This window comes from Mandrillus leucophaeus, unplaced genomic scaffold, assembly GCF_000951045.1.
Source record: "Mandrillus leucophaeus isolate KB7577 unplaced genomic scaffold, Mleu.le_1.0 Scaffold412, whole genome shotgun sequence".
Classification (NCBI taxonomy): Eukaryota; Metazoa; Chordata; class Mammalia; order Primates; family Cercopithecidae; genus Mandrillus; species Mandrillus leucophaeus.
This window is the reverse complement of record NW_012104388.1, coordinates 2277547-2292017: the sequence shown is the minus strand read 5'-3', so window position 1 is coordinate 2292017 and position 14471 is coordinate 2277547. Positions and strand designations below refer to the sequence as shown.

The window sequence follows — 14471 nt, the reverse complement described above, 5'->3', positions numbered from 1 at the left end:
GTGCAGTGGCATGATCTCAGCTCACTGCAACCTCTACCTCCTGGGTTCAAGTGATTCTCCTGCCTCTGCCTCCCAAGTAGCTGGGACTACAGGCGTGTGCCACCTCACCTGGCTAATTTTCATATTTTTAGTAGAGGTGGAGTTTCACCATGTTGGCCAGGCTGATCTTGAACTCCTAACCTCAAGTGATCCTCCCGCCTCAGGCTCCCAAAGAGCTAGGATTACAAGTGTGAGCCATCGCGCCCAGCCTATTATATATTACTATGGGAGGGCAAGTCTGGCAGGGCAAGTCTAGCACCATGTTCTTTAAAATTTCTGTGATTCTTGGCTTTTTGCTTCCAAGTAAATTTTAAGATCTATTGTCAATTCTTCCCCCTCACCTCCCACACAATCTTACTGGGATTTCAACTAGAGCTACCTCAACTCTATAGATCAAGTTGGGGAAAATTTATGTTATTTTTATAACCTTTTTTATAAACCTGATATAATCCTCCACTTACTTAGGTTTTATTCAATGACTTTCAATATGGTTGCATAATGTTTCCTATAAAGATTCTGTAAATTTATCCATAGATAACTTGTATTATTCATGACTACTAAAATCGTATGCATTTTCCTTTTATTTATCTTGCTTGGGATGTGTCATGCTTTTGGAATTCATTTTGAATCAGAGGGTTCCTGTGTTTTCATACCTACAAAATCATCAATCATTATCTCTTCAAATACTGTCTCTCCTACATTCTATTATATCCTCCTTGAGTTCTAACTAAATATTAGTCTGAATATTAGATCATCTCAGGCTATTCTCCAACATTTTAACTTTTAAAATATTTTCTTATTTGTTCCTTTCCAATGACTTCTAGTAATTTCTTCAGATACATTTTCCAGTAATTAATATTACTGTTTTTAGCTTCTGGTCAAGCTGGAGTGATAGGGACCAGATTTACTCTTCTGCCTGAAATAACTAAAAAGTTGGATGAGATATATGAAACAATGGTTTTCAGGGCACTAGGCATCAGGTAATGATGACCAGTGACCCCTGAGAGACAGGAAACAAATGTGATGATCTTTACATTTGCTCCAGCTTATTGCCTGAAAAATTTCCAGACTGGACACAGGGAAAGGAACCAACATGGAACCCAGTGGTCTGCCCTAAGTTCAGAAGACAGGCATGAGGGTCAAAGAAGGCCAAAGCAGCTAAAGTTTGCAGGACAGGTATTAGAGGAGAAGTGCAAAGAGTGAGAGCTACACAGATCTATAAAGGGTACCCTTTAAGTTTTTGGCTGAGTAGAGCTCAGCATAGAGAAGACTACCCAAGGCCAGGGAAAGAACCAGGAACAAACTAGAGAGAACAATACTCAGAGCTCATGCAGGGCCAGGAAAAGTTCCTGTGCCCATCAGTCATTTGGAAACCTCATAATTCATAGGATAACAGGCAGTGTACTCAAAAGGGTTTTATCTCAGTAGTGAAACAAAATTATTCCAAGACTAAACGCTACTTTGATCCCACCTAACAAAGCTTAAAGGCAAGACTGAAAAAGATCAGGCTACTTCCATATAGTTTAACTGCATCCCAGAAAAAACCTCAAGAGTATTTCATAGTAATACAAACTATCTAGCAACCAAGAAGGTAAGAGTCACAATGTCTGGCATCCAATCTAAAATTAAATTACCAGGCACACAAAGATACAGGAAAATATAAACCATGATGAGGTGACACTTCAACCAACTCAGATGACAGAATTAGAAGGCAAATAAATTAAGACAGTGAAGGCATAGTAATAGAAGCTAGCCAAAACAAAACACATCAAAGGTTGACAAACTATTGGGTACTATGCTCACTACCTGGGTGATGGGATCAACTGTACCCCAAATCTCAGCATCACACAGTATACCCATATAACAAACTGTACATGTACCCCTGAATCTAAAATAAAAGTTGAAATTATAAAAACAAAAACATACCAAATTGTTAAAAATCCTATCTCTAGAGAGAGTAATAAGGAATGGAAGTGAATTTCTCTTTTTACTCTACGTTGGTATTATATAATTTTTTTTTTCTTATTTTGGAAACAGGGTCTTGCTCTGTCACCCAGACTGGAGTGCAGTGGTGTGATCACAGCTCACTGCAGCCTTGAACTCCTAGGTTCCAGTGATCCTCTTACTTCAGCCTCCCAAGTAGCTGGGACCACAGGTGCCTGCCACCATGCCTGGCCAATTTGTAAATTTTTTGTAGAGATGGGGTATCACTATCTTACCCAGGCTGGTCTCAAAATCCTGGGCTCAACTGATCCACCTGCTTCACCTTGGCCTCCCAAAGTGCTGGGATTATAGGCATGAGCCACTATGCCTGGCCTATATGATTTTTTTTATAACAGCAAAATAGCAATAATTATAGCTAATACCTACTAAGAGCTTACAATATGCCGGGCATGCTTCTAAGTTCTTTATATGCATTAACTCATTTAATTTTCACAAAAACCCTAATGAGTAAGTACTAGCACTATTCTTATTTTACAAATAAAGAAATCAGGGAACAGAAAGGTCAAGCAACTTGCCTGCAGGTAATAGGAGGCAAAGATGGATCTGAACCCAAGTAATCAGCCTTCAGAGTAAACACTCATAACTGCTGTTATACAGCTTTTCTAGTATACTATTGTGTGATTTTTTTTAAGGAGTTGTAGTCTTGCTCTGTCGCCCAGGCTGGAGTGCAGTGTCGTCATCATGGCTCACTGCAGCCTCTAACTCTTGGGGTCCAGTGATCCTCCCACCTCAGCCACCCAAGTAGCTGGGACTACAGGTGCGCACCACCATGCCCAGCTATTGTATTGTGTAAAACAGTGTATTAGGCCGGGCGTGGTGGCTCACGCTGTAGTCCCAGCACTTTGGGAGGCCAAGGTGGGCAGATCACAATGTCAGGTCAGGAGTTCGAGACCAGCCTCGCCAACATGGTGAAACCCCATCTCTACTAAAAATACAAAAAAAAATGAGCCAGGCATGGTACCACTCAACTGTAGTCCCAGCTACTCGGGAGGCTGAGGCAGGAAAATTGCTTGAAGCCGGGAGGTGGAGGTTGCAGTGAGCTGGATTGCACCACTGCACTCCAACTGGGGCAACAGAGAGAGACTCCATCTCAAAAAATAAATAAAAAAAAATTAAATTAAAAAAATAGTGTATTAAAACTATAATTGACATAATTATTCATATAACACAAGATTCCCCCAAATCCAGTTTGATACATTACCTGATGATTAACACATGTCAAATGTTCAATAGTTTTCTCTAATTCTGATTTTCCAAAAAGACTCATTTCTTCAATATGCTGAAAAAGAATGTTAAAGAAATGTTCATTTATATCAGATAACAAAACAAAATCACAACAGTAAGCAATATAAGTCTACAGTTCTATTATATTGTATTTGTGCTTTCATAAAACACAGAAATAATTTAGAAAGAAAATCACTAGACATTTTACAAAAATGATAGTTTGTGGTTTAAAAAAGTTACAATAGGTTCTCATCCTTTACACTCTCTACCTCCATATGTGATTGTAGTGGAAGACACAGATTAGTAACTATTCATTTATAAAGATTTATATAGATTAATCCATAATAGGACAACTATAAAAGGACAAAACTAGCAGGTTAAATAAAAAGCTCAGGAGTATGCCCTCACAAGAGGTGATGTAAGAGAAACAAAATGCAAAGGAAGACAAGATCAGGAAGACACAGGAAACAAAATACTACAAAGCCATGCAAGAGATGCAAGTTTCAATAAGGGGCTGGTCAACAGTATAAACACAGGGACTATTTTTCTGGTTACATTACTTTATCCAAGTTACTGCTGCTAAGTCTAGGATAAGCAATATAACTTAATGTTCACTGAGAGTTTTTCTAGCATGGATTCATATTTCCATCCATGTTATTCATTAAAAAAGAAACAGACACATCTGATGTTCGGATTATATATTTGGTTGAGTCACTGTATTGTATGTATTTATTGAATCACTCAACTAGTATTGAATACATACTCTATACCAAGCACCAAGCAATGTATCAGGAATATAGTAGTGAGTACAGCAGATAAAGTCTCTGACATCATAGATACTGTAGCTTAGTAGAAAAGACAAAACCTAAATAAGAGCTCAAAATAAAATCCATGAATATTCTGCTAGGAAAAGGAACTTTATGCCAAAATATCAAAAGGGAATCTAGATTCTAGGGTTCATTTCCCATTAAATGACATGATGTTTGACCTGGACTTAAAGGATAAATAGGAATTAGCTAGACAAGAAGAGCGGAAGATGTGACGGAATCTTTCAATAGTCTATGTAGAAGGCTGGTGGCAAGAAAAAGTCCATTAAGCATGGAGTCTTGTGAACAGGGGAGATGAGTTTAGGGGAAAAAGGCTAGACCTTGAGGTAGGCGAAGGCCAATCACTGAAGTCCTCAAAAAGTTAATGGATTTTAAATAGGAAGTGATATGATCAGATTTATATCTTTGAAAGATAACTCTGACTTCAATGTGAAATATCGATTTAAAAGAGGAAAGACTAGTACAGGGGCCAATAATACAATAATGCAGGTGAGGGAGAACAATGACCAGAACAGGATGGTAGCAGGGGAACAGAAAGAAGTAAACAAATTCAAGAGAAAGTAACATGAGCTCAGAAGCCAGATTCCTTGTAACTCATAGCTGGATGACCTTGGGCAAGTTATTTAAACTCACTGTAACTCGGAGACCTCATCTGTAAGCAGTACCTATTTAAAAAGGCTATTATTATAGGTCAGGTGTGGTGGCTCATTCCTATAATTCCAGCACTTTGGGAGGCCAAGGTGGACCCCACCTGAGGTCAGGGGTTTGAGACCAGCTAGCCAATATGATGAAACCCTGTCTCTACTAAATCGCTTGAACCTGGGAGGCAGAGGTTGCAGTGAGCGAGACTCCCCCTCAAAAAAAAAAAAAAAGAGGCTATTGTGAAGATTTACTGAGACAACCCATGTAAAAAGCACTTAATAGAACAGGACCTCTCACATGGGAAGGGCTTAATACATGTTAAATATTTTTCAAGAGATAGCACTGATAGGACTTGGTAATTGAGAGATATGAGCTTTCAGGGAGATCTTAGTGATGGATGATGCTTGGATTCGACAAATGGTTAGATAGTGGAATAATGGGAAACACTGGAAAAGGTTTAAGGATTGAGATAAGTTACTTTTTTAAGTAAAAGATCTGTTGTAAACTCACAAAATCCTGCCTCCTACAACCCAGAAGGATTCTGGTAATATGAATGTTGCTTTTTCCAAGTTTTCAGTACTACTGTATTTAAAAAATCCTATTTTTACATTCCTTGGTGATTTCAAAAGATATGGAAAAGGGTAAGTCAGTAGCTTGTGCTAAAAGCTGCCATACTGCACAGAAGTTTCCCATTTGGCAACTTTAACACTTATTTTTATAAGAAAACACTTTCTGGAAGGCAGTATTCCAAAAGATTCCAATTAAAAGTATTCTTAAACTGTTATATTTAGGGTGAAACTTTAACTGAACATTGTGACATAAAGACTTGCTTATAATGCTTAAATGTTTTTATTTCTAATTTTAGGTGCTACTTTCAAAGCATTAATTCAGTAATATTGACTGCAATTAAACTATGGACTCCATAATATTAGGATTTAGTACTTATGGGCTAATCATTGTTAAGTGCTTTATATGTATTAATAAACTTATATTTTTGGAGATTATAAAAGAAATTATAAAGTACTGACCCTAGATATGGCACCAAATGTACAAGCAACAAAGAAAAAAATAAATTGGACTTCATCCAAATTTAAAAATTTTGTTTTTCAAAGACATCACTGAGAAAGTGAAAAAATGACCCACGGAATGGGGGAAAGTATTTGCAAATCACATATCTAATAAGGGACTGTATTTAGAATATATAAAGAACTCTTACAACTCAATAATAATGAGATAACCCAATTTAAAAATTGGCAAAGAATCTGAACAGACATTTCTCTAAAAAAGGATTTAAAAATGGCCAATAAGAATATGAAAAGTTGCTCAACCTCATTAGCTCCAAGGCAATGCAAATCAAAGTCACAATGGAGACTACTTCACACCCACCAGAATGACTATAATACAAAAAGCAGATAGTAATGGTGACAGTGTGGAGAAATTAGAACTTTTATTCACTACTGGTGGGTATAAAAACAGTTTGGCTTCAATGGTTAAAGACAGACTTACCATATGACCAGGAATATACCCAAGAGAAATGAAAATATATATCCAGACAAAAAGTTGTATACAAGTTCCTAGCAACACTATGGATGAATCTTGAAAACATTATGCTAATGAGAGAAGACATTTTAAAATCACATATCAAATGATTCAATTTATATGAAATATCCAGAGTAGGCAGATCCATAGAGACACAGGTGGCTGCCTGTGGCTAAGAGGGGATGGGAGAAATGGGGAGTGACGCTAATGTTCTTCAGAGTTTCTTTTTGTGGTGATGAAAATGCTCTAAAATTGACTGTGGTGATGGTTACACAAGTCTATGAATATACAGACAGTCCCTGGTTTACATTTTTGACTTTGCTGTGGGTTTATCCGGACGTAACCCCAGTATAAGTTGAGGAGCATGTGGACTTAACAATGGCTTAAGATTTTTCAATGTAAGACTTTACAATGTGTTTACTGGGGTAATAAATGCATTTTTTCCAAGTTACATTTTTTACTTACGATGGGTTTATTGGAATGTAATCCCATTGTAAGTCAAAAAGCATCTATGCTAAAACGAATGAATTGGTATACTTTAAGTGGGTGAACTGTATAGTATGTGAATATCTCCGTAAAGCTGTTACAAAAACAAACAAACAAAGATAATGTCTTCCCATATGAGAAACTTCCGATTAAGTTCAGGGATTGGTGAACTTTCTCTGTAAAAAACAGTAAATATGTTAGGTTTCGTGGGCCATACTACAAAAGAAGCTACAGACAATACAGAAACAAATGAGCAAGGTAATCCAATAACGTTTTCTCAACAAGAAAATCTTCTTCTTAATCCATTCTTAGCTCACAGGCCATACATAAACAAAGTGGTCTGGATTTGGCCAATAGTAACTTCACAGGAAAATCCATACAAAGACCTCTTTTTCTCAACAAATTACTTTTCAAAAACGTGTCAATCTTCTTACCTCTAATTTTTCTCTTAAAGCTTCCTTTTCTGCCATAATTCTTCTTAAGTCAGATAACGCAAGTTCTTTTTCCTTTTCCATAAGACTAACAATATTATGGGGTGCTGTGGTTTGGGTGGATTCCTTTCTTAGGGCAGATAATTCTTCTTGAGCCTTAAAGAATGAAAAGATATAAATTAAAAAGGCACTTTGGTAAAAGATATAAATAAAAAATACTTTGGATATGTTTTCAGTTAAAAAAGGCATCCTGAACAAATGCTACCTTCACTCTCTTCCCAAATCCCAACAAAATGAGAGTAGAAGGATAATAGTAAGAATGAGAGTAGAAGGATAATGAGAGTAGAAGGATAATAGTAAGAATAATAAAACGAAAAAGACAAGGGGATTGAGGGAGGCACCAGCCACAAAATGTGGAAGCTAGACAGCAGAGAAGCAGGAATTAACTAGGCAGACCCAAGAAAGCTGCTAGTGATGGGGAAAACTCAGAAGTGGATCAATTTACACTGCAGAATCCCCCCCAGAAAACTCAGTAAGTGACTCTTTCAACTTGACCTTTAACTTGCATGCCTCCTCCCCTTCTCAAAATAGCAGTAGGATTTCATGGGAGGTGGGTATGTGAACAAATTTAGGTAACAGACACCATGCTCTGCTCAGACTTACCTTGCCCTCTAACAACTGAGGCTTTGTTAATGCGGCCAAGCTGAATACCAATTCCCTCTTCCTAGAGAACAGTATTTAGAGACTAAGTCCTAAATAGCCAATATATCCAAATAGTGGGTGCTACCTACTGCTTTGACAGACATTTCCCCACATGTCTGAATTCCAAGCATAAATTTGGCTCAGAGTCAGGCTGAGACCTGTTCCAGGTAGTTTTAGAAAAAGGAGACTATCTCTAACTGATCTGACACATTGATAGGCTAGAAAAGGGAAAGGATAAATATGAAAAAATAAGAGAAATCTGTGTTTTAGAAATAGAATGATAGTAGAAACTACTACTGCTCATTTTAATTATGAAGAAATATCACAGGTCCATATATTATAGTAATGTGAAGGATATATACGGGCTCCATTATAGTTAACTGGTTCTATACAATCTGTTGGCTTAATTATAATAAATTTCTTACTTCATTATATAAGACACTTAGTTTATCTCTTTCTGCTGTCAGTAATTTAACATTTGACTGTATATCCTCCATATATTTTTCAAATCTTTCCAGCATACGCTGAAGTTCATCTCTTTCTCTTGTGATCTGATGAATTTCTGAATTGTAATCACCCTGAAACATAATTAAAAAACAAAAGTTATCATGTTATAATCATCACCACATGGTTGTCACAAGAATACTGATGATGAGATTAACTGAAAGATGCTACCAGACAAAAAGAACACAAGTGCCTTTAATGTAATTAAGGAACACAGTTTTAAAAATCTATGATGAGAGCAGATGAGAGCACTGGCAGTACTGGGCAAATTTCCTGGCCTTCAAGTTCCCAGAAGAGACTTGGGTGCCAATGATGGGACTTGATCGGATCCCATGAGATGCTTCAACTTTTATTCTCCCAAAGTTGTTTATACTAGTGGTACTTAAAGTATAATCCCCAGACCAGAAGCATTAGCAGTATCTAAAAGCTTGTTAGATATGCAAATTTTGGAGTTTGAAGCCCAACCCAGACCTACTTAGTCAAGAAACTTCGGGGTAGGGCCAAGTAACTGTATTTTATCAAGCCCTCTAAGTGATTCTGATGCCTGGTAATTTTTTAGAGCCACTAGTTAGTTTATCTTCTCCAGAGAAGGGGCCAGCAGGGCATTTGTGTGCCTGCTCACCCAGTACAGGTAACTGTAACAGCCTAGCACGTTCCTCAGTGTTTTCTATGATTGAATCTAAGATCAATATGCCAGGCATACAAACCCCCAACTGTCTCAGCTTCAGACCTACAGGAGGTCTTTTTATACAGTCGAATGAATGCAAATATTTCTACCAGGCAATATATATTAAGAATAGTCACTGAATAAGCAACTACTACCAACATTTCTACAATTTAGTACCATTTAAAAGATGCCTACAATTCAGTACAATTCAAAAGATTCACTGTCTTCATCACTGTGGTAGAAAATAAAGATGAGAGCACTCTGATTCTCCCCCTGCACAAGTAAATGAATTTGTATGCCCTTTTCCTATTGAAAAAAAAAAAGAAACATAATAAATGTAGACTTGGGATCTCTGGTATCTTAATGTTACCAGTACTAAATGCAGAAGTGCCAAGAAGGGGTAATTTGACAATATGATACACTGAAAAGAGTCCTGGCCTATATTATTCAACATCTGTTGTGCCAATACCACATACAATGTAGATTTGGTAAATGATAGATATTTGTGAGGTACCTCTCACCTGTACTTGGAAATAATTAATCTCTTGGTTAAATAAGCAAAACCAAGGCATGATGGATGGGATTAGTTATCTGAACACTTTAAAGGATAAGACGTTTTATAGTACAAAAGCAGATGTTTTGGGACTTAACCAATGTAACTATAAAAGAAGCTATGTAACCTAACCATATCTAAATTTAAGAAGTCTGGACCAGGTGTAGTGGTTCACGTTTGTAATCCTAGCACTCTGGGAGGCCAAGGCAGGAGGACTGCTTGAGGCCAGGAGTTCATGACCAGCCCGGACAAAAGAGCAAGACCCTGCCTCTGCAAAACATTAAAAAATTAGCCAGGCATAGTGCCGCACCCTTGTAGTCCTAGCTACTTGGGAGGCTGAGGGAAGAGGATTACTTCAGCCCAGGAGTTCAAGGTTACAGTGAGCTACGATTGCACTACTGCACTCCAGCCTGAGGGACAGAGTGAGACTTTCTCTCAAACAAAAACAAAATAATCTTCCAGAAAGAGGCAGTCTGTACAGAGTCTAGAAAAGGAGAGCTCAATAAATAAAGATTTGACAATCTATTTTTATTACTATTTAGGTGTCAGCTTAAATGTCACTTTCTCCAAGGAATTCCTTCAGATTCTTCAATCTAATTTGGATCTCCTCTATATATTCTTAAAATATTTTGAACTTTTTCTGTACTTTCTTCATAAACACATTATAAATGAGGTTATAAGGTTATTTACACGATTGTGCGTTTAATGTGTATCTATCTGTACTACTAAAATTTAAGCTCTATGAGGGCCACAGTAGGAACCTGGTCTTTTTAATTATGTCTTCAGTGTCTAGTATGGTACCCAGTAAAACATGAGTTCCCTGAACATTTACTGACTGACTTTCCTAAGCAGAAACTCTCCTCTTCTTTAAATATATCTGGTGTACATATTTGTTAGTGTTAATATATAATTGTGAATAACGCCCTTTCACTACTCCATTGTCCCCTAAACACACACATGCACATGCACACATATGCACAATGCTGAAGGCTGTAAGGGCAGGAACTGTCTTCTTCATCTCTGTATTCTATGCCTCATTCAGAGCAGGCACTCAGTATTTATCTTCTGAAGTGACCCTAACTTTCTACCAGAACTGATTTGCTTTGAACCAGCAAATAATAAGGAAATAAACCATTCACCGGTAACTAGGTGTTATGCTGGGTCCTTATACAAATTATTTCATGATCAATTAACGAGCTATTGTGTTGAATGGTGACCAGTTAATAATAATGTATTGTATACTTCAAAATTGCTAAAAGAATAGATTAACATTCTCACCACAAAAAAGTAGTAAGTTGGTGAGGAAACAGACATGTTAACTGGTTTGACTGAATCTTTCTATAATGTATACATAGATCAAAACATCCAATTATACTCTATAAATATACATACTATTTGTCAATTAAAAATAAGACCAACAAATTAGCTCATTTAATCTTCATGAGAAATTGTAGTCTCGTTGTGTTGACCAGACTGGTCTCGAACTCCTGGCCTCAAGTGATCTTTCCACCTTGGCTTCCCAAAGTGCTGGAATTACAGGTGTGAGCCACCCCACCTGGCCTTATTCTTATAATAGATAACATAGTATAGTGTTTATACCGACAACTGTAAATCAAAATTCAGCCATTAGCCTATGAGGTTAAAAAATGAAGTCTAATCAGAAGACAAAACTGTTTGACAATGGACACAAGATCTTCAGGAAAAACATGACAAAATTAGTAAATTTGGTCAAGTCTGAAATAAAATGTTTTGAGTTTTAATGAGTACTCCCCACTCCCAGACTTCCCCTAATTTTACCTAGTGTAAAGTCACATAAGCCTTCAAGACTCCTGAACTCCAAAGCTTAAAAGAAGAAAAATCTGAAGAACTCAAATGATACTCATAAAACACTAAAAATAATTGAGACCTAAAATAGAGACACATGATTTTAATCTCTCATGAATCATGGTCAACTTTAAATACACACAATGGGAGATGCAATTAGAAAATGACATAAAGTGAACATCTTTGGATCATCAGCTTACAAATATGGTTGTGGTGGACAAACAAAACAACTTGCCCAGCAACCACTTGCCATTTCTGTCTATCTCCCATAGCATGGTTAATAGAGAAAATGCTTGGTCAGTAGAATGTGACAGACTTTCCTAACTGGTCCAAGGCTGGAAATGACATGAAACCATGTTGCCTGCCATGCATACAAAGCTACTCTGCCATGAAAGAGAAAATGCAGCTGATACAGAAAGTATATTCTAAAAAGAGAGGGAATGTCTAATAGGAGTCCTGGAAGCCCAGGTGCCATTACACTTCTATAACTCAGCTATTCAACCTTCCCTCTAATTTCCAGTCATCTATATGTTATAGTTTGTTCTTAAGTAATTTTCCTAATTAATGCAGTGTTCCTATAGTACAGGCCATAAAATAAAACAAAAATCAAAATCAGGATTTTTTCAAAGCACGTATGAATAAAGTTATATTTAATATAATAATAAACCAGAACAATTTATTCATAAAGATACTTTTCTGGCCTTATCACTTACTCTTATAAAGGGACATTACCTTTTCTGGTGTTCTAAATATTGAATTTTTTTCACGTGCACCATAATTTGTAGAGCAAGATCTTCGCTGTATTATATGTTGGAGTCTCTCTAGCTCTTTCTTATAATAATCTCGTTCTTCTTCTATACCTTTCAGAAATGTATCTAAACGAGAAGGTGACCTGTCTCGACGTTTTATTCCATGTTCTAGTCTCATCCTCTCAACTTCCAGAGTAAGTTCTCTTTCTGCAAATTAAAGTGGTTAACTCTTAAAATAATGTTGCATATGTAATGTTGATTAGTCAAGTAAATTATATTAATAACTTTTAGAAAGAAAGCCACTAGAAATCATGAACTGTTCTAAATAACACCTGTAAGTACCAAATCTATTGAAGAGGTAAATATTGAGAGGAAAAAAGGAAAAAAAAAGCAAAAATTAAAAGTTTAAATAAAGTCCAATAGGTCCAAGTCCCCTGCTTTTGTCTTATTATAAGATGGGTACTATTCAGTACTACAAAATAAAGCAATAAATTACCACATAGTACTTTCCCAGGACCTGAAAATGCACTAAAAGAAAATGTATCTATAAACAACCATAACATGCACAAACTTAACATTAAGCTTGCATTTAATACAGTATACACATATACAAAGAGAGCAAAATGACTCAAATAAATATAGTTATTAGCTGTTACCACAGAAATTGCCTCTTCATGAGTCAAAAGTAACCAAATACTGGCAATTTCATATAGTTGAACCTAATTTAATTTATGTTCATTACAACTCTTGAGGCATGCAATGATTTTCCTGATGTATTTTGATTTACTCTCATCTCTTCTTTCATTCGTTCAACAGATATGTATTAAGCATTTACTGTATACCCAGCACCAGCTAAGGATACAGTATAAAAAAACATAGCCAAGGCTGAACAACTATTCTAATTGTAGTAGGATAAAAGTTACAAAAGGATAGTGTACAATGCAAACTAGAGGATGAATTGGCAAATTTGCCCCAAGAAGGAATGACCAGAGAAGAAGAAAGTAGAAGAGTGGGAAAGAATGGGCAACTGGGTTAAATGCAGTCAAATAAGCAAATGAATGAAAAGCAGCCACTGCATTTAGCACAACAGAGGTGAATGACTTTAACAAGAGCCGTTTTGTTGAAGGGGTGGCAACAGAAGCCAACTGGAGTGGACTGAGGAGCTAAGGGGTAGTGGATGATCAAGCAGAACAGCAAGTATGGATGACCTTTCAAGATGCTGATGCTATGAAGAGAAGAAATGAGTGGCTGCATAGGAATGGGTCAAAGTTTTTGTATTGGAATGGGTGAAGGGTAAGCATGTTTGAATGCCAATGCGAAAAAATAGCACAAAGATTAAAATTATGGAGAGGAGATCACTAATTTGCAAGGCTTTTAAAATTAGAGAAGTTAGGGCCCACAGAATAGATGGAGCCACTGGTGCTTCATAAGAGGGACATTCTTGCATTGAACAGGAAGGAACAAGATGCACAGGTTTTTAATCTGAGGCCAAAAGACTGAGTGAATCCCTGCCATGGCTTCCCTTCTCTAGGAAAACCGGAGGTAGGATCATCCACTCAGGATGAAGGTGGGAAATGGGACTCACGGGTTTATTGACAGTGCAGAACATTTTAAATATCCCCCGTGGAGAATGGAAGATCAAACTCTAAGAGAAAAAGGGTAAGATTTCCATACAGAGCTGAGCAGCCTGCTGAGGTTCAGGACCATCTAATTTGCAGCGCTCTCAATGTGCCTGGTGCACACTCAAACAGCTGACCATGTGTAAAAGTGTAGAAGGCAAATTGTTTGGCTCATCCATGGCTGGGTATCTGGCAGGGGGATGCACCCAAAACACAGGGAAACAAGAGAGTTTGAGACAGCTGAAAGATTACGCTGAAATGATAGGCCACACATAGCTATCAAAAGAAATATAAACTTTTTTTTTTAATTTTTTGAGATGGAGTTTCACTACTTTTCCCCAGGCTGTAATACAATGGTACGATCCTGGCTCACTGCAACCTCCGCCTCCAGGTTCAAGCGATTCTCCTGCCTCAGCCTCCTGAGTAGCTGGGATTACAGGCACCCACCACCAGGCCCAGCTAATTTTTTTATTTTTAGTAGAGATGGGGTTTCTCCACATGGGTCAGGCTGGTCTTGAACTCCTGACCTCAGGTGATCCGCCAGCCTCAGCCTCCCAAAGTGCTGAGATTACAGGCATGAGCCACCGCACCCAGCCTATTTTAAATTTTTATACATGGTTCTAAGCACTTTAACATATTAACTCATTTAATTATCACAACA

The 14471-nt window shown here is 37.2% G+C and overlaps 1 protein-coding gene across 2 annotated transcripts in view; it reads right to left on the bottom strand.

Moving 5' to 3' along the window:
* The window catches only part of CEP135 (centrosomal protein 135kDa), a 106745-nt gene that overhangs the window by 43817 nt on the left and 48457 nt on the right, over positions 1 to 14471 (bottom strand). For both annotated transcript variants that reach the window (XM_011992508.1, XM_011992507.1), the window contains 4 exons: positions 12175 to 12398; positions 8320 to 8472; positions 7196 to 7348; positions 3245 to 3322 (listed from right to left, as the gene is read on the bottom strand). In XM_011992508.1, the coding sequence (XP_011847898.1) occupies positions 3245 to 3322; positions 7196 to 7348; positions 8320 to 8472; positions 12175 to 12398 (608 nt within the window). The remainder of the gene's footprint in view (positions 1 to 3244; positions 3323 to 7195; positions 7349 to 8319; positions 8473 to 12174; positions 12399 to 14471) is intronic.